The sequence below is a fragment of the Cyclopterus lumpus genome, chromosome 16, assembly GCF_009769545.1.
Source record: "Cyclopterus lumpus isolate fCycLum1 chromosome 16, fCycLum1.pri, whole genome shotgun sequence".
Classification (NCBI taxonomy): domain Eukaryota; kingdom Metazoa; phylum Chordata; class Actinopteri; order Perciformes; family Cyclopteridae; genus Cyclopterus; species Cyclopterus lumpus.
The window spans coordinates 1,751,030-1,768,673 of record NC_046981.1 but is presented as its reverse complement, the minus strand read 5'-3'; the positions used below and the strand labels follow the sequence as shown (position 1 = coordinate 1,768,673).

Sequence of the window (17,644 nt, the reverse complement as noted above, 5' to 3'; positions counted from 1 at the left end):
GTGCTTCCTCTCATCGGCTCCATTCTCCAGGCTGTGTCCTTGCTTACATTCACTTATTCAGTGGGTTCTTGATGTTTTCTGGATTCCTTCCACTATCACTTAATAGATCCCATCATTCTAATTGATACATTTGCATATTACACACAGTGTCATTCATTTGATACCACATAATCCATACAGTTCTTTATTTGTGTTGACCCTCCAACTTGTAAACTCTTTGTAATACACGACCTCGATCGCGAGCAGCGCCATTAAACCTCGTTTTCTCCCAGTAAACAGGAAGTGACCGTATGTGGACTGAGGAGGAGGGACGTAGAGACGGCAGGTACGTCTCTGGTGTCGACCTGTCAATCACCCTGTAGCCCCGCCCTAAAGCATACCCTGCTTTATGGTCTGTTTGACTCTAAATTACCATCATTTACTGAATGATTCATGTCGACGCCAACAACGTGCCGGACACTGCAGGGAATCGAACCCCATCCCAGGAAACCAGGAGGACCATCACCAGTGTCTTCTGCTCGCTTTAGGCTACATGAGGGCAAAGGTCAAGCACAACCTGCATAGCATTTATATGAATGCATAATCGGCCTTTATTTCATTTAATACATGATTAATGTAGTTTTAAACTATTGCCACCTATAGTCAACATGCAGAATAACGTGTAAAAATGTCCATCATCTGTTCAGGTTGTTTAAATGCATGAAAACACAGACAGACAGACAGACAGACAGACAGACACACAGACAGACAGACACACAGACAGACAGACAGACAGACAGACAGACACACAGACAGACACACAGACAGACAGACAGACAGACAGACAGACACACAGACAGACAGACAGACACACACACAGACAGACACAGACAGACAGACACACAGACAGACAGACAGACAGACACACAAACAGACAGACACACACAGACAGACAGACACATAGACACAGAAACATTTATGTTGGGGAAACTGAATTAAGGTTGAGATGGGGTTATGGTTGGGGGGTTATGGTCTGGGGGGTTATGGTCGGGGGGTTATGGTCTGGGGGGTTATGGTCCGGGGGTTATGGTCGGGGGGTTATGGTTGAGGTGGGCTTGTCACGATTATTTATGTGGGGAAACCGAATCACTCGGAGGAATCCCACAAAGATGGTGTTGAGATGGGGGGGGGGGGGGGGGGGGGGGGTTTAGGCTTGTTTGTTGTATTTTTAATCATCACGATTATTTATGTGGGGAAACCGAATCACTCGGAGAAAACCCACAACTAACGTGGGTTAGGCTTGGGGGGTTAGGGGTTAGACGTCTACAGGAGATCTTCAGGCACATCCAGCTTCTCGTCAATACGAGTGGTCTCGTCTGGCGGCCCGGAGGATGTCAGGCCTTGGTCTGAAGAGGAAGACTCAGGCAGCTCCTCCTCCTTTGAGAGGGCTGGAGTTAACCTGCTGATTCTCATCGTAGCGAGAAGCCGGTATTTCCTGGAACTCTGGGAATTCTCAGGACTTTTTTCCTGATCCAGGATTGTACCTTCTGGACGGCAGGCTTTGACGCCTTCTTGAGCTGCCCCTCCAGATCCCATATCGCTTTCCTCTGGTCGTTGATCGTGTTGATGTAGTCAGAGGTGATCTGGTCTTTCCTCTCCTTGTCTAACATCTCCTTGTTCTCGGCATCCTGGTTCATGCTTTCGGTCCGCATCTGAGTGCGTACAGTTTGAGCCAGTATCTTAATCTCGGCCGAGGCGGGGTCCTTTGGGTGTACCATCGCTTTGGCATTGGCATCACAGTAGCGACTTTGAAGAGCCAAGAGGCTTTTATGAAATGCAGGCTTATCCGATATCAACAGCATGGATGCATCAATGTCCGCCTTGATGGCATGCTGTTGGTGCTCCAATGTCACGTTCTTCTCCTTCTCCTTCCTCAGATCCGGCCCCACAGCCTTCAGTTTGGCTTTCAGGCCTGAGATCTCTTGGTCCTGTTCCCTAACTGCTTCCTTGTACTTGTCCAATTCCAGAGATTCTATTTTCAGCTTGTATATCGCGTCACTTAATTTGACCTCTAGATCCTTTCCCACCTCGAGCTTCAGTATCTCTTGGACAACAGCCATTGAGTTGTCTTTTTGTTTTATGGATTCTTCTAATTCATGAATCTTGCTGAGACGGAATATCTCTGAGTCTTTACTGTTGACAGTCTGTTGTAAGGAAGTCACTTCTTTTCTTAAAGAATCCATTTCCTTAAGTTCATCCGTTCTCTGTTCAAGTCTGACAATGTCCTCCTTTGCGGAACAGAGTTTGTTGTAAGTGGATTTAACCAAATCCATCTGTCTGTCTTTCGTTTTGACGGCTTCGTCTTTTTCAATCTCCATTTTTTTAAGCCTCACCACTGTCTCTCTGTTGACTTGCTGTTGAGCGTGCAGGGAAGCTTTAACGTTACCCATTTCTTCCCTGGACGCTGTAGAGAACTCCTTTATTTGTTCTTCCAGAGCAAACACATCGACCTTCAAACAGCTAATGACCTGTTCCTTTTTTGACATCTCCCTCTGGTGCGTTTCGATCAGCGCGGACGTGTTTTGTTTATCCGTCTCTCGACTCTGATCTGATTCATAAAGGTTTTCAGCATCCAGTTTTTCTAGCTCTTTCTGACTCTTCCCAATCCGCTGCATCCGCTACAAATCTTTCAGAAAGTAATTATAGATTGTAAGTTTGTTGTCATTAACAATATCTGTCAGTCTGATATTCTCTATCCTGTAACTTGTGATATCGTCTTCCAGATTACTTATTCTGTTTTCCATAGTAATCCTTTCCTCCAAAATTTTTTGCTGGAGCCACATGTGTTCGTTCTCCAGGTCAAGAACTCTATCTACCTTCACCAACTGCTTGATGTTGAGCTGCATCTTTTTGGTTACAGGGTTATTAATTGTTGTCGTATTAATTGTTTTCATCAACTTCGCGTCATGTGTTCGAATCCAGGCCAGGGCAACTTTTTTCAGCACTTTTTTTTTTTACCTTCAATTTACATGACGTGGTCTACACTTCACGTAGAGACACATGGTGCATGTATCTGTTCACATTCTCAAAGCGCCCCCTAGTGGCTCAACTGGACTTGAATCTGCCCCAAACTTGTCGTGCTTGTTACACGTCACGGCCTGAAGATATCGACCAGTTTATTTTCACTCGCAGTCGACGTGCCGCCTGTCTCCATCACTCTCTCTCTCTCTCTCTCTCTCTCCCTCTCACTCTCTCTCTCCTTCCCTCCCTCCCTCTCACTCTCCATCCCTCCATCTCTCCATCCCTCTCTCCCTTAGGGGGTTAGGCTTGTTTGTTGTATTTTTAATCATCACGATTATTTATGTGGGGAAACCGAATCACTCGGAGAAAACCCACAAAGATGGTGTTGAGATGGGGGGGGGGGGGGGGGGGTTGGGGGGGTTAGGCTTGTTTGTTGTATTTTTAATCATCACGATTATTTATGTGGGGAAACCGAATCACTCGGAGAAAACCCACAAAGATGGTGTTGAGATGGGGGGGGGTCGGGGGGGTTAGGCTTGTTTGGTGTATTTTTAATCATCACGATTATTTATGTGGGGAAACCGAATCACTCGGAGAAAACCCACAAAGATGGTGTTGAGATGGGGGGGTCATGCCCCCTGCATTCGGCTTATGGCCCCGCTCACCGCTTCCCTCCAAGGCGCTTGTTAGGGGGCATTGGCATGAAGCTAGCGCACCTGGAGTGGCGTAACGAGACCAAAGACTCTTGGACAACAGCCATTGAGTTGTCTTTTTGTTTTATGGATTCTTCTGATTCATGAATCTTCCTGAGATCGAATATCTCTGAGTCTTTACTCTTGACAGTCTGTTGTAAGGAAGTCACTTGTTTTCTTAAAGAAGCTATTTCCTTGTCTTCATCCGTTCTCTGTTCAAGTCTGGCAATGACCTGCTTTGCCGAACACAGTTCCTTGTAAGTGGATTTAACCAAATCCATCTGTCTCTCTTTCGTTTTGACGGCTTCGTCTTTTTCAATCTCCATTCTTTTAAGCCTCACCACTGTCTCTCTGTTGACTTGCTGTTGAGCGTGCAGGGAAGCTTGAACTTGACCCATTCCGTCCCTGGACGCTGCAGAGAACTCCTTTATTTGGTCTTCCAGAGCAAACATCTCCACCTGCAAACAGCTAATGACCTGTTCCTTTTTTGACATCTCCCTCTGGTGCGTTTCGGTCAGCGCGGACGTGTTTTGTTTATCCGTCTCTCGACTCTGCTCTGATTCATAAAGGTATTTGGCCTCGAGCGTTTCTTTATCTCCCTCAATCTTCTGGCTCTCCTCCAGCCGCTCAAAATCTCTTATAAGGAATTCAGCGATTTCAGCGTCTCTGTCCTTAAGAAAATTGTTCAGTCTGATAATCTCATTCCTGTAACCTGTGTTCTGAACTTCCAGACTACTTATTCTGTTTTCCTCACTAATCATTTTCTCCAAATATTTTTGCTGGAGCGACATGTTTTCGACCTCTAGTTCAAGAATTCTATCCACATTCACCGACTGCTGCATCCGCTCAGAATCTTTGAGAAAGTAATTATGGATTGTAAGTTTGTTGTCCTTAACAATATCTTTCAGTCTGATATTCTCTATCCTGTAAACTGTGATATCGTCTTCCAGATTACTTATTCTGTTTTCCATAGTAATCCTTTCCTCCAAAGTATTTTGCTGGAGCGAAATGTGTTCGTCCTCCAGGTCAAGAACTCTATCTACCTTCACCAACTTCTTGCCGTTGAGCGACATCTTTTTGGTTACAGGGTTATTAATTGTTGTCGTATTAATTGATTTCATCAACTTCTCCTGGCTTTGGATATTCTTTTTGGTACTCATAACGTGCCTGTAAATCCTTAAACTAATCAGTGAGTGGAATAACCCCTGAATGAGTGTTAACCCTATATATGTTTTAGTGCCTTTGATCTGTGACAGTTGATGACGTCATCGCATTCGGTTTATGGCCCCGCCCCGGTTACGTCAAAGCTCTGTTTCACAGCGCAGCTTTATGGCCCCGCCCCCTGCATTCGGCTTATGGCCCCGCCCCCCGCATTCGGCTTATGGCCCCGCCCCCTTCTCCCCTCAAGGCGCTGGTTAGCTAACAGTAGCATGAAGCTAGCGCACCTGGAGCGGCGTCTCGAGACCAAACATGCTAATCACGCCGGTGAGAAGAAACTTTCTGAATTCAAGTCACGAGGCGTAAAGTCACGACGACACCGAGCAGCAGCACGTGCGCGTGCACGCGGCCGGCATCGATGACGCGCATTAAAACAGAAAAAACCCTCTGACGTGAAGTGGACTCGCTCAGAAGTTGAGCAAACAGGGCGACTGTGGGTCAGTGGTTAGCATGCCCGTCTTTCAATAAGGGGGTTTGCGGTTAAGATGGGGAAGAATAGTCTGTCAAGGGAGAGGGGGGAGAAAAAAGGAAAGGGGGAGAAAAAGAGGAAAAAAGGAAAATGCGCGGGTTCAAATCCCGATCCCGGCAGGATTGAGATGTATGATATTCATAATAAAAGTGCATCTATTCGACTGAGATAGTATTGATATATCAATTGTAATTCTATTATCTTTCTAATTTGAAGAGAGTAACAGTGGCCCTGGGTAAATGTGATTAAGATTGGTCACAGTCGTCTAACAATATTGTACCTTTTACTCCAATCCGAGTGTTGGACAGTTTTTAGTTTTTAGTTTGAAAACAAAATGTATGAGAAAAGCAACGTTTTATTTAAATAAATGAGGACAAGATACAAAAATACCAGTCTCTAAAGTATAATATAAAATCACATATAATACAACAATATAACACCACACACAATAATAAAATTAACATATTAGACAACTATATACAAGAGTAATGTCCAGTGTCAGGGGATAATCAACGAAAGAGTTACGTCTTTCGCCTGTTCTCCATCCACTGCTCCTTAGTAACAGTCTCTACCGACGGGCAGTAAATTACCGCCTTGTACTGACTGCCCAGTCTCTGCAGTCCTGAACTGCCCGCATTTTTTGCATGTGTTGTGTAGCACTTTTCTCTTAAGCTTTCTGCGGGCCGGAGTAACCCTCTGAGGGACCGAGGGTGAAGCGGGGAACAACTGCCTTGTGGCCTGGGATGGAGAAGGAAAGGTTGCTGCCGCTCCGACGTCCTCTTTAATGCTGCCTGTCCCACAGTGCTGCCGGGCATGTAGAAGCTGACATATAGATAAGATAAGATAAAATAAGATAATCCTTTATTAGTCCCTCAGTGGGGAAATTACAGGATTACAGCAGCATTGCTCACAGTAATAAGTAAAACAAGTAGTATAACATAATTAAGATAAAAGAGTAAAAAAACAAGAAGAATATTATATATACAGACGGAGTAGAAATAGAATAAAGTGTATAAAATAAATTTTAAAAAAAATTTAAAAAGTACTTAAATGTATTAGTATTGCACAACTGGGCAACTGGGCTAAAGTGCTGTTCAGTGCGAAGTCCAAAGTGTTCAAGTGTTTGTGGCCTACTGGGAGCTCAGCTTGTTGTGCAGCCTGACAGCAGCGGGGAGAAAGGACCTGCGGTACCTCTCCCCCAGACACCGGGGATGAATCAGCCGGTGGCTGAAGGAGCTGTGCAGCGCTGCCAGAGTACCCTGCATGGGGTGGGAGGGGTGGTCCATCAGGGACGATAGCTTGGCCAAGATCCTCCTGTCTCCCACCACCTCCACAGTATCCAGAGGACACCCCAGCACGCTGCTGGCCTTCCCCACCAGTTTGTCCAGTCTCCTCCTGTCAGCTGCTGTGATGCCGCTGCAGCAGAAGACCACTCCATAAAAGATGGCTGATGCCACCACCGAGTCAAAGAAGGTCTTCAGGAGTGCTCCCTGCACCCCAAAGGACCTCAGTCTCCTCAGCAGAAAGAGTCTGCTCTGTCCCTTCTTGTAGAGTGCATGAGCGTGGTCAGACCAGTCCAGTTTATTGTTCAAGTGAACACCCAGGTACTTATAAGACTTCACAATCTCAATGTCCAGTCCCTGGATGCTCACTGGTGTTGGAGGAGAGCGTTTACCACGGCGGAAGTCCACCACCAGCTCCTTGGTCTTGCTGGAGTTGATCTGGAGGCGGTTCCGCTAGCACCATCCTAAGAAGTCCTGGTTCAGTTCCCTGTACTCCCTGTCATCATCGGCCAAGATGAGGCCGACGATCGCAGAGTCGTCAGAGAACTTTTGCAGGTGGCAGTTGGCAGAGTTGTGTTTGAAGTCCGATGTGTAGATGGAGAAGAGGAATGGAGCCAGAACGGTTCCCTGTGGAGCCCCTGTGCTGCAGTACACCCGATCTGACTCACACTCCCGTATCCGCACATACTGTGGACGGTTGGTGAGGTAGTCCAGGATCCATGCAGTGAGGTGGTGTTCCACCCCGGTCTGCTTCAGCTTGTCCCTCAGGAGCAAAGGCTGAATGGTGTTGAAGGCACTGGAGAAGTCGTAGAACATGACTCTCACAGTGCTTCCAGCCTTTTCCAGGTGAGAGAGGCATCTCTGCAGCAGGAAGATGACGGCGTCATCCACCCCGATGCCAGATTGGTAGGCGAACTGAAGTGGGTCCAGGGATGAGCTCACCAGGGGGCGGAGATGGACAAGGACCAGCCTCTCCAGGGTCTTCATCAGGTGGGATGTCAACGCCACCGGCCTATAGCTGTTGAGGTCCTTGGGCCGCGGGGTCTTTGGTACCGGTACCACGCAGGATGTCTTCCATAGCTGTGGTACTTTCCCCAGCCTCAAGCTTAAGTTGAAGATGTGCTCCGCTATCCCGCACAGTTGGTCTGCGCAGGATTTGAGGAGCCTTGAGCTGATGCCATCTGGACCCGTGGCCTTCCTCACCTTGATCCTCCTCAGTTCCTTCCTCACCTGGTGACGGGACACGCTGGGGGGTGTGGTGCTGTGAGGTGTTGGAGTGGGGGTGGGTTGCCGGTCGTAGAGTGATGAGTATGAGTATGAGAGGTGTGAAGGGGGGCTGAGTGCTGTAGAAAGGGGGGAGGTGCAGGGGGAGGGGGGGCAATAATCCGCAGGGGGTGCAAAAGATGGGGGCTGCAGCACCTGATCTCCACCCTCAGCTCCCTCTGCACAGTCCTCAGCACCTCCTTGTTGCCAGATCTAAAGACCCTCTTCTTCTCCTTGAGGAGGGCCTTTATCTTTGGAGAGATCCAGGGTTTGCCATTTGAGAAGCACCGTACAGTCCTGGTGGGTGTTCTCAACACAGAAGTTGATGTAATCTGTGATGCAGTCGGTGAGACCGTCGATGTCTTCCCCATGGGCATCACTGAATACCTCCCACACAGTTGTCTCAAAACATTCCTTCAGAGCCTCCTCGGCTCCATCGGTCCATTGTCTAACTGTGCGGGTCACAGCTGGCTGCTTCTGTGCAAGAGTGGTGTACACAGGCAGGAGGTGCACCAGGTTGTGGTCAGATCGGCCCAGGGGAGGGAGAGGTGATGATAAGTATGCCTCCTTGGTGTTGGCATAGAGGAGATCCAGTGTCTTATTGTCTCTGGTGTGGCATGTGACGTACTGGGTGAATGTGGGCAGAGTGGAGGACGGAGGGGCATGGTTATATATATATATGTATATATATATATATATATATATATATATATATATATATATATATATATAGGTGTGCCGGGCACGGTGGGTGTTGATGCTGGTGGGTGAGTGGCACAAATGTTTAGCCCTTGTATGACCTCTGAATTGTTCTGCTTCTTCACCCTTTATTGTGTGAGTGGTATGGCTCACGTCCACCAGCTGCAAGGTGGTCTGCTGCATAACTGTCCCGTTGTCCAGAATGCACTGCCTGACTTTTCTATAGTCATCGAGGATTAGCACCCATCTGGACACCGTCCCAGCCCCCTTCTTCTTGGGACTACGATGTATGAGACAGAGCCTGATGAATATCGTCTCTATCAGGCGGCAGCAATCAGGCCACTGTGCAAGTGGGCCAGTGGTGGTAAGGCTGTCCCTCTTGACACTATCCACCCCTGGAGTGAAGTCCTGCTTATTTTAGGGGACTTGAACCTCCCCGTGTCCAGCCGACTCAAAAGCGGTCGGGTGTTGGTGTCTGATGGTAGATGAGGGCCGGGACAGGGGGCTCGTACCACAGCTTCAAATCTGTCCGCAGTTTGCCGGAGGGAAAGAGGGTGTTAGAGATCCACTTCTGGTCCTGCACAGGGAGGGTCTTTCTCATTTCACTTGGCAATCAGGATGAAGCTGCAGTCCCAGCAGCGGCTAGATGAACTCCTTCAGGCTCACCCTGTCTGGAAGACGACAACAACACATAATAGTTAGGTTTATTGATAAATAAAGGCCACACAACAAATGACTTATAATAAAGCAAGACCAATACAGTAAGCTGCACAGTACTCACAGCATCTTCTGCAATGCCGTAGTTTCCAGCTGGGCTGGGTGTCCTCACAGAGGATGGAGGAGGAGGAGGAGGAGAAGGGCTGGGTGTCCTTACAGAGGATGGAGGAGGAGGAGGAAGAGGAGGAGAAGGGCTGGGTGTCCTCACAGAGGATGGAGGAGGAGGAAGAGGAGGAGAAGGGCTGGGGGTCCTCACAGAGGATGATGGAGGAGGAAGAAGAGGAGGAGAAGGGCTGGGGGTCCTCACAGAGGATGGAGGAGGAAGAGGAGGAGAAGGGCTGGGTGTCCTCACAGAGGATGGAGGAGGAAGAAGAGGAGGAGGAGAAGGGCTGGGTGTCCTCACAGAGGATGGAGGAAGAGGAGGAGAAGGGCTGGGTGTCCTCACAGAGGATGGAGGAGGAAGAGGAGGAGAAGGGCTGGGTGTCCTCACAGAGGATGGAGGAGGAGGAGGAGAAGGGCTGGGGGTCCTCACAGAAGATGGAGGAGGAGGAGGAAGAGGAGGAGGAGAAGGGCTGAGTGTCCTTACAGAGGATGATGGAGGAGGAGGAAGAGGAGGAGAAGGGCTGGGTGTCCTCACAGAGGATGGAGGAGGAGGAAGAGGAGGAGAAGGGCTGGGGGTCCTCACAGAGGATGATGGAGGAGGAAGAAGAGGAGGAGAAGGGCTGGGGGTCCTCACAGAGGATGGAGGAGGAAGAGGAGGAGAAGGGCTGGGTGTCCTCACAGAGGATGATGGAGGAGGAGGAAGAAGAGGAGGAGGAGAAGGGCTGGGTGTCCTCACAGAGGATGGAGGAGGAGGAGGAGAAGGGCTGGGGGTCCTCACAGAGGATGATGGAGGAGGAGGAAGAGGAGGAGAAGGGCTGGGTGTCCTCACAGAGGATGGAGGAGGAGGAGAAGGGCTGGGGGTCCTCACAGAGGATGGAGGAGGAAGAGGAGGAGAAGGGCTGGGTGTCCTCACAGAGGATGGATGAGGAGGAGGAGAAGGGCTGGGTGTCCTCACAGAGGATGATGGAGGAGGAAGAAGAGGAGGAAGAGGAGGAGAAGGGCTGGGTGTCCTCACAGAGGATGATGGAGGAGGAGGAAGAGGAGGAGAAGGGCTGGGGGTCCTCCTAGCCACTAATTGTGGCTTTAGTGAGGCAGACTTTGACCCAGCAAAGCGTGTTTTAGCAAACTGAAAGAAGAACTGACCTTCAGTGAAGCACAAGTGTCTCACTAGCATGCGAGTGCAGAAGCTCTCCGTTCAATGCAACAATGCAACCTTCAGTTTCTACAGTTCAATGAACACTGATGGCACACAGACGGGTGATTTCTGACCCACAACCCTTTGCACATGTTATGAGGAAGTAGAATTGAATGCATTGTGCAATGCGACAGGAAGCACTTTGTCAGCCAGCTGCACAAGTAAAGAGAAAAGGACCGTTTCTCCAGTTCTGCTGTTTTATTGGTATAATCCTGTTTACGGGAAAACAACATCAAGTCTTTTGTTTACGGAAACCAAAGCTCAGGGAACTGGCCACGCAGTTCTTTAAAAAACAACAACAACAACATGTTGACACTTTATTTTCTCTATCCCATTGGTGATAAAGTACTTTCCCCCAGAAGTCGGCTTCATGGAGCCGGCCTTTGTGCAACGAACCCCCCTCAAGGTTTCACAGAAGAACACACAATCACAACCAGATGTGGACTTGAATCTCAGAATAAAGGGCTGCTGCTGCTGCTCTGGGACCAGTTTGGTGCTCATTTTGTGTCGAGCATCTTATTGATATGTGCCCTGAGCAGTGGTCCTAAATCAGCGCCTTGTTTGTCGAGACTCCATTGGTGGACTCCTCCTCCACCTCCTCAGCAGAGACCCAGCACCTCCGGAGGCTTCGTGAAAACAGCACAGGACCGTGTTGGTAGATTTTACTCCAGAGCCATGAAGCCTTTGTTGTTGGTGCTTTGGGGCTTGCTGCTGTCTCCCGGGCGGGCTCACGGCAGGGCTAACTGCAAGCCGGTAGCCTCGGGCTTCTGCCAGGGTTTGGGATACACCTCGACCCCGCACCCGACCGGAGCGCCGGGCTTCGCCCTGCAGCAGATCGCTCAGATCGTGGAGACCGCCTGCTCGCCCAATGTGGCCACGCTCATGTGTCGGGTCGCCGTGCCCGAGTGTGGCTCGGAGGAGAGCGGCCAGATGAAGCCGTGCAGAGCGCTCTGTGAGAAGGTCAAGAGCGACTGCGAGCCCGTCCTCAGGGCCAAGAGGCTGAGCTGGCCCACGAGGATCCGGTGCGACGCCCTGCCGGCCTCCAGCTGTGTGCAGGTCGGTTTCAGAACCACTCGGTTCCATCTGCTTCTTTGGGCTCTTCTGCACAACGTTTGTTTTTCAAGTCGGAGGGCGCTAATTCCTTTGACTTTGTATTCCCAACTTCCAAGAATATTATCCGTAAATGTCAAAGTATTCCTTTATCAACGTTTGCAGGGTTACAGTCACTTAGTACTGTACTGGAGTACAATTTAGAGGTTCTGGAGTATTTAAACTTTTCTGACTCTGCTACAATTCAGAGGAACATATTGTACTTTTTCACATTTATCTAAAAAAGTTACTTTTCAACATGTAAGACAAAGAGTTTCTGCATTCTTATAAATTAAACTAAATACTGTCACAGAATTTTCCGTCGTTATAATTTGCCCTATATTGACAATACACTGCGAATATATACACACATAACTCTGAGAGGTCATTTTGCATCAGCAGTACTTCAGTTCATTTTCTTGTGCACTTTAAACTGAGTTGGATTCTGGAGTGTCTTCCTCCACATGTGGTTACAGCGTTGGTTGTTGGGACGTCACTGATGTGTGCTCCTGTTGTCTTAGGGTCAAGACACCAGTGCTCCTCCTCCTCCTCCTCCTCCTCCGGCCTCGTGCCAGACGATCACCGTCCCGCTCTGCAGAGACCTCCCTTACACCGACACCGTCCTGCCCAACGTCCTGGGCCACGCCACTCAGGAGGAGGCGGGGTCGGCTCTGTGGACGTTCGCGCCGCTCATCCAAGTCGGCTGCTCCGCCCAGCTGAAGCCCTTCCTGTGCTCCGTCTTCACTCCCAAGTGTGTGTCGGGGGCGCCCGGGCCCCCCTGCAGGGCGCTGTGCGAGCAGGCGAGGGCCGGCTGCGAATCCCTGATGAACAAGATCGGCCTCCAGTGGCCGGAGGCCCTCGGGTGCCAAGCGTTCACCTCGGAGTCCTGTGAGAACGTGGGTCTGCTCCTTTTGGGATGTTTACGAGGACGTTGATGTCGTCGAAGACATTCAGAATTCACCGATTTGTGTCTGTGGTTTCAGGCTCACGGCTTCGGTTTCACTCAGCCATCCGGTGCCTCGTGCCAGACGATCACCGTCCCGCTCTGCAGAGACCTCCCTTACACCGAGACCGTCCTGCCCAACGTCCTGGGCCACGCCACTCAGGAGGAGGCGGGGTCGGCGGCGTTTCAGTTTGCATCGCTGGTGAGACTGGGGTGCTCCGCCCACCTGAAGACCTTCGTGTGCTCCGTCTACACCCCCGAGTGTGTGTCGGGGACGCCTCGGCCCCCCTGCAGAACGGTCTGCGAGCACGCGCGGTCCGACTGTCAATCCCTGATGAACAAGTTCGGCCTCCGGTGGCCCGATTCCTTGAAGTGTGAAGCGTTTACCACCGAGTCCTGTGAACACGTGAGTCTCTCGTTTACGCGGGGGGTTCACGACCCTTCTGATTGTTCAGGAATTTACAAATGCCAGTGTAATAATAAGAAATGTGTTCGCTTAGTTTGCCCCACATGTTTCAGCAAAGTCACACATAACTATTAAGGTATTTTACATGACCTGACAGGACAATAAAGTTAAGATAACTAATGACAGTTGTGTAATGTGATGCAATGATAATGCAACACTAAGCAATTAGAATGAGATGAAAAGGTTACAAACATTGTGCATTAACAGTATTTAGCCACACAAGCCTCCCAGACCGAGCCGTGTCTCGTTCCAGTACGGAGTGGGCACCGGCGGAGGGATCTGTGAGCCGATCACCGTTCCGATGTGCCAGGGCCTGTCCTACAACCAGACCATGTCCCCGAATCTCCTGGGACACGGCAGTCAGAGAGAAGCGGTGGCGAAGATGTCCTTTTTCAACGCGATGGTGCAGACGATGTGCACGGTGGACATACGCCTGTTCGTGTGCACGGTGTACGCCCCCCCGTGTCTGGCGGGGGAAGTGCAGCGGCCCTGCAGGTCGTTCTGCGAGAGGGCCAAACGGGGCTGTGAGGGCTTCATGGCCAGCTTTGACGTTTCCTGGCCAGCTGAGCTGCAGTGTGACTCGTTCCCAGAGGACAAATGTGTCTCGGTAAGTCATGGAAAAGAGACACAGCTCGATACAGGAAGTGATCAGACTCCTCTGCTAATCTTTCTTTACATGAAATCCTTTTCTTTCTCTTTCACAGGAAGACAGCAGGCCTGACGTGAGTGTTTATGACAACAAATCTTTGTTGATTCTCAAAATGTACCACTTTTTCTCATTTTCTGGAACCAGTGCAGCATGAAAGTATGTTGGAAATATCAAGCTAGCTGGCTAACTAGCTAGTTGCTAAATATTGAAATTTAAACAAGTTAACGCTTCATTCACAGCGTAGGAAAGCACGTTGCTCTTATTTTCTGTAGCCAGTGTAGCATGAGAGCATGCTGGAATTAGCACGCTAAGCGCTAAAGGAGTGAAATGTAACTTCATCCAAACAACAACACAAGAAAGCTGCTTCCACTGTCAGCTTCTGGATTCTCCATCTGACTTTATTTCGTGCTCGTTTCCAACAGATGTTAAATGCCGAAGGACTTCTCGCGAAGCTGATCGCCGGGGGCTACTCTGTTCGTGGAAAAAGTCAGTTTATTATTCCGCTAATTTTAACAACACAATCTCATCGTATGAATGAGAAGGTTTTTAAAAAAAATGTATTCACCCTCCCCAATGTAGCGCTGAGTCTGAAGACAGCCCGTCTGCTGTTGACTCTCATGGACGTATCCTTTGCAACTTCACTGCTTCGTGTTCAGTTTTCACATCTGGAAGCGTGTCTCAATAAAAAGGTACCAAACTGGTTCTGAATCCACTGGATGCAACACTCGAGGTGTCGAGCGACACACGCTTTCAGTTCCCTGTGAGCTCCTTAACCAGAACTTACAGGCGGACAAGACCAGAGACCTGAATGTGGTGGAGGTCTTTAAACTGGAGCACCATGTGGCCGTTCTCCGGAGGGAGTATGTGGAGAGCTACGAGGGGAGGAACCCGCCCTCCGTCACCCAAACCCAAATGAAAAAGGCTCTGTCTCTCCGTGGTAAGACGTCATGTTCTTTGACAGCTTCCTCCACATTATTTCAGGAGGCATTGATCGACTGAGCGGCAAGTTCAATCGATCCCGTTTCTTTTGTGGAGATTTGCTTTTCATCCGTTAATGTCGTCATCGTGCAGAATTCCATTTAGACGAGGAAACCTTCAGAGTTCTGTGGGACGAGAACCGATCAGAGGGCGGAATCGACTACGATGAGTTTGTGGCCGTCCTGACGAAACTTCAGATCCTCAGAGGTAATCCATCTATCTATCTATCCATTCATCTATCCATCCATCTATCTATCCATCCATTCATCTATCCATCTATCCATCCATTCATCCATCCATCCATTCATCTATCCATCCATCTATCCATCCATCTATCCATTCATCTATCTATCTATCCATTCATCTATCCATCCATCTATCTATCCATCCATCTATCTATCCATCCATTCATCTATCCATCTATCCATCCATTCATCCATCCATCCATTCATCTATCCATCCATCCATCTATCCATTCATCTATCCATCTATCCATCCATCTATCCATTCATCTATCCATCTATCCATCCATCTATCCATTCATCCATCCATCTATCCATCCATTCATCTATCCATCCATTCATCCATCCATTCATCTATCCATCCATCTATCTATCCATTTATCCATCCATCCATCTATCCATCCATCCATCCATTCATCTATCCATCTATCCATCCATTCATCCATCCATCCATTCATCTATCCATCCATCCATCTATCTATCCATTCATCTATCCATCTATCTATCCATCCATCTATCCATCTATCTATCCATCCATCTATCCATCTATCTATCTATCTATCCATCCATCTATCCATCCATCCATCCATCTATATATCCTATCCATCCATCCATCCATTCATCCATCTATCCATCTACTCATCTATCCATCCATCTACTCATCTATCTATCTATCCAGCCATTAACTCATTCATCCATCTATCTATCCATCAATTAATTAACACCTGGAGACTTCTCAAGTTCATTATTCTGCATATTTACAGATGTTTAAAGCGTTTTGGTGACGTTAATATCTGCTTCCCGTGTCAGAGCGCTTCCAGGCTCACCGGCTGAGTTTGCCGTGCGACTGCCAAGTCGCCAGCTTCTCCTTCAAGCAGGTGAGTTTAAACGTTTTGAGAAATGGTCGTTAATGATGATTATTTACCTGTAAGTGCTCGTTAAACAGCTGCTCGTTAACATCTGCTCGTTAAACACCTGCTCGTTAACATCTGCTCGTTAAACACCTGCTCGTTAAACACCTGCTCGTTAAACACCTGCTCGTTAAACACCTGCTCGTTAACATCTGCTCGTCACACACCTGCTCGTTAAACACCTGCTCGTCAAACACCTGCTCGTCACACACCTGCTCGTTACACAACTGCTCGTCACACACCTGCTCGTCACACACCTGCTCGTTACACAACTGCTCGTCACACACCTGCTCGTCACACACCTGCTCGTTACACAACTGCTCGTCACACACCTGCTCGTTACACACCTGCTCGTTAACATCTGCTCGTCACACACCTGCTCGTTAAACACCTGCTCGTCAAACACCTGCTCGTCACACACCTGCTCGTTACACAACTGCTCGTCACACACCTGCTCGTCACACACCTGCTCGTTACACAACTGCTCGTCACACACCTGCTCGTTACACACCTGCTCGTTAACATCTGCTCGTCACACACCTGCTCGTTAAACACCTGCTCGTCAAACACCTGCTCGTCACACACCTGCTCGTTACACAACTGCTCGTCACACACCTGCTCGTCACACACCTGCTCGTTAACATCTGCTCGTCACACACCTGCTCGTTAAACACCTGCTCGTCAAACACCTGCTCGTCACACACCTGCTCGTTACACAACTGCTCGTCACACACCTGCTCGTCACACACCTGCTCGTTACACAACTGCTCGTCACACACCTGCTCGTTACACAACTGCTCGTCACACACCTGCTCGTTACACAACTGCTCGTCACACACCTGCTCGTCACACACCTGCTCGTCACACACCTGCTCGTCACACAACTGCTCGTCACACACCTGCTCGTCACACACCTGCTCGTTACACAACTGCTCGTCACACACCTGCTCGTTACACAACTGCTCGTCACACACCTGCTCGTCACACACCTGCTCGTTACACAACTGCTCGTCACACACCTGCTCGTCACACACCTGCTCGTCACACACCTGCTCGTCACACACCTGCTCGTCACACACCTGCTCGTCACACAACTGCTCGTCACACACCTGCTCGTTAACATCTGCTCGTTAACGATCTCCACAACGCTCCGACCTGATTGGTAGTCACTGATAGAGGCCAGTGAACGTCCTCATCAGGATCGTACCGGGAATTTAAACACATTCTTTGTTTCCTCCTCATTTCAACAGTTCTTTGTGTTTTTCTCTTTTCAGTTCATGGAATCAGCGATAATCTGAAGATCAAACCGCAGGAGAGAAAGTCCTCAGAGCCGTGAGGACCACATATGTGGTTACGGATCATCTTCATCACCATCATTCTAAAAGTTCAGGAACATTCATCATCGATGTCAGAAGTTTATATTTAGTCAGTTCATGTGTGTGTTTGTTTGTGTGTTTTCAGATCACATGTATGACTTCTGTAACGTTTCTTCTCACTTACATTAAAACAATTCTGTGATGAAATGATCACTAAGTTTGGCTTTGTTATTATTTAAAGTCAAGAGGAAATTACACTTTGATTAAAAGCTTCAAAGTGAAATGTAGCACAGGACAAAATGTAACATGAAACTATTTCAATATGAGATAAAAAAACAAACCGTTTAAGAAGGTTGTGTGTACATCGCATAACAGACAGTTCAGACCTGGTTACATGAACATTATTTACATG

At 48.7% G+C, this 17,644-nt stretch overlaps 1 protein-coding gene across 2 annotated transcripts; it reads left to right on the top strand.

Annotated features, from left to right (window-relative positions):
- The first annotated feature begins 5,057 nt into the window (after positions 1 to 5,057).
- On the top strand, positions 5,058 to 17,404 carry LOC117745129. 2 transcript variants are annotated; one of them, XM_034553214.1, is made up of 12 exons: positions 5,058 to 5,177; positions 11,045 to 11,694; positions 12,249 to 12,623; positions 12,711 to 13,076; positions 13,390 to 13,743; positions 13,841 to 13,858; positions 14,208 to 14,271; positions 14,365 to 14,408; positions 14,572 to 14,722; positions 14,857 to 14,970; positions 15,816 to 15,883; positions 17,191 to 17,404. In XM_034553214.1, the coding sequence occupies exons 1-12, from the start codon at positions 5,123 to 5,125 to the stop codon at positions 17,212 to 17,214; spliced, it is 2,283 nt and encodes a 760-aa protein (XP_034409105.1). In that variant the 5' UTR covers positions 5,058 to 5,122; the 3' UTR covers positions 17,215 to 17,404. The 2 variants fall into 2 exon arrangements, with proteins under 2 accessions (XP_034409105.1, XP_034409106.1); XM_034553215.1 differs by lacking the exon at positions 11,045 to 11,694.
- The last annotated feature ends 240 nt before the right edge of the window (positions 17,405 to 17,644 follow it).

Excerpts from the sequence above, each read along its gene's own strand:
- LOC117745129 (XM_034553214.1), top strand. The coding sequence starts at position 5,123 with ATGAAGCTAGCGCACCTGGAGCGGCGTCTCGAGACCAAACATGCTAAT. Across the intron at positions 5,178-11,044 it reads CAAACATGCTAATCACGCCG|GTTTCACAGAAGAACACACA; the intron begins GTGAGAAGAAAC and ends ACCCCCCTCAAG. Across the intron at positions 13,077-13,389 it reads CCACCGAGTCCTGTGAACAC|TACGGAGTGGGCACCGGCGG; the intron begins GTGAGTCTCTCG and ends GTCTCGTTCCAG.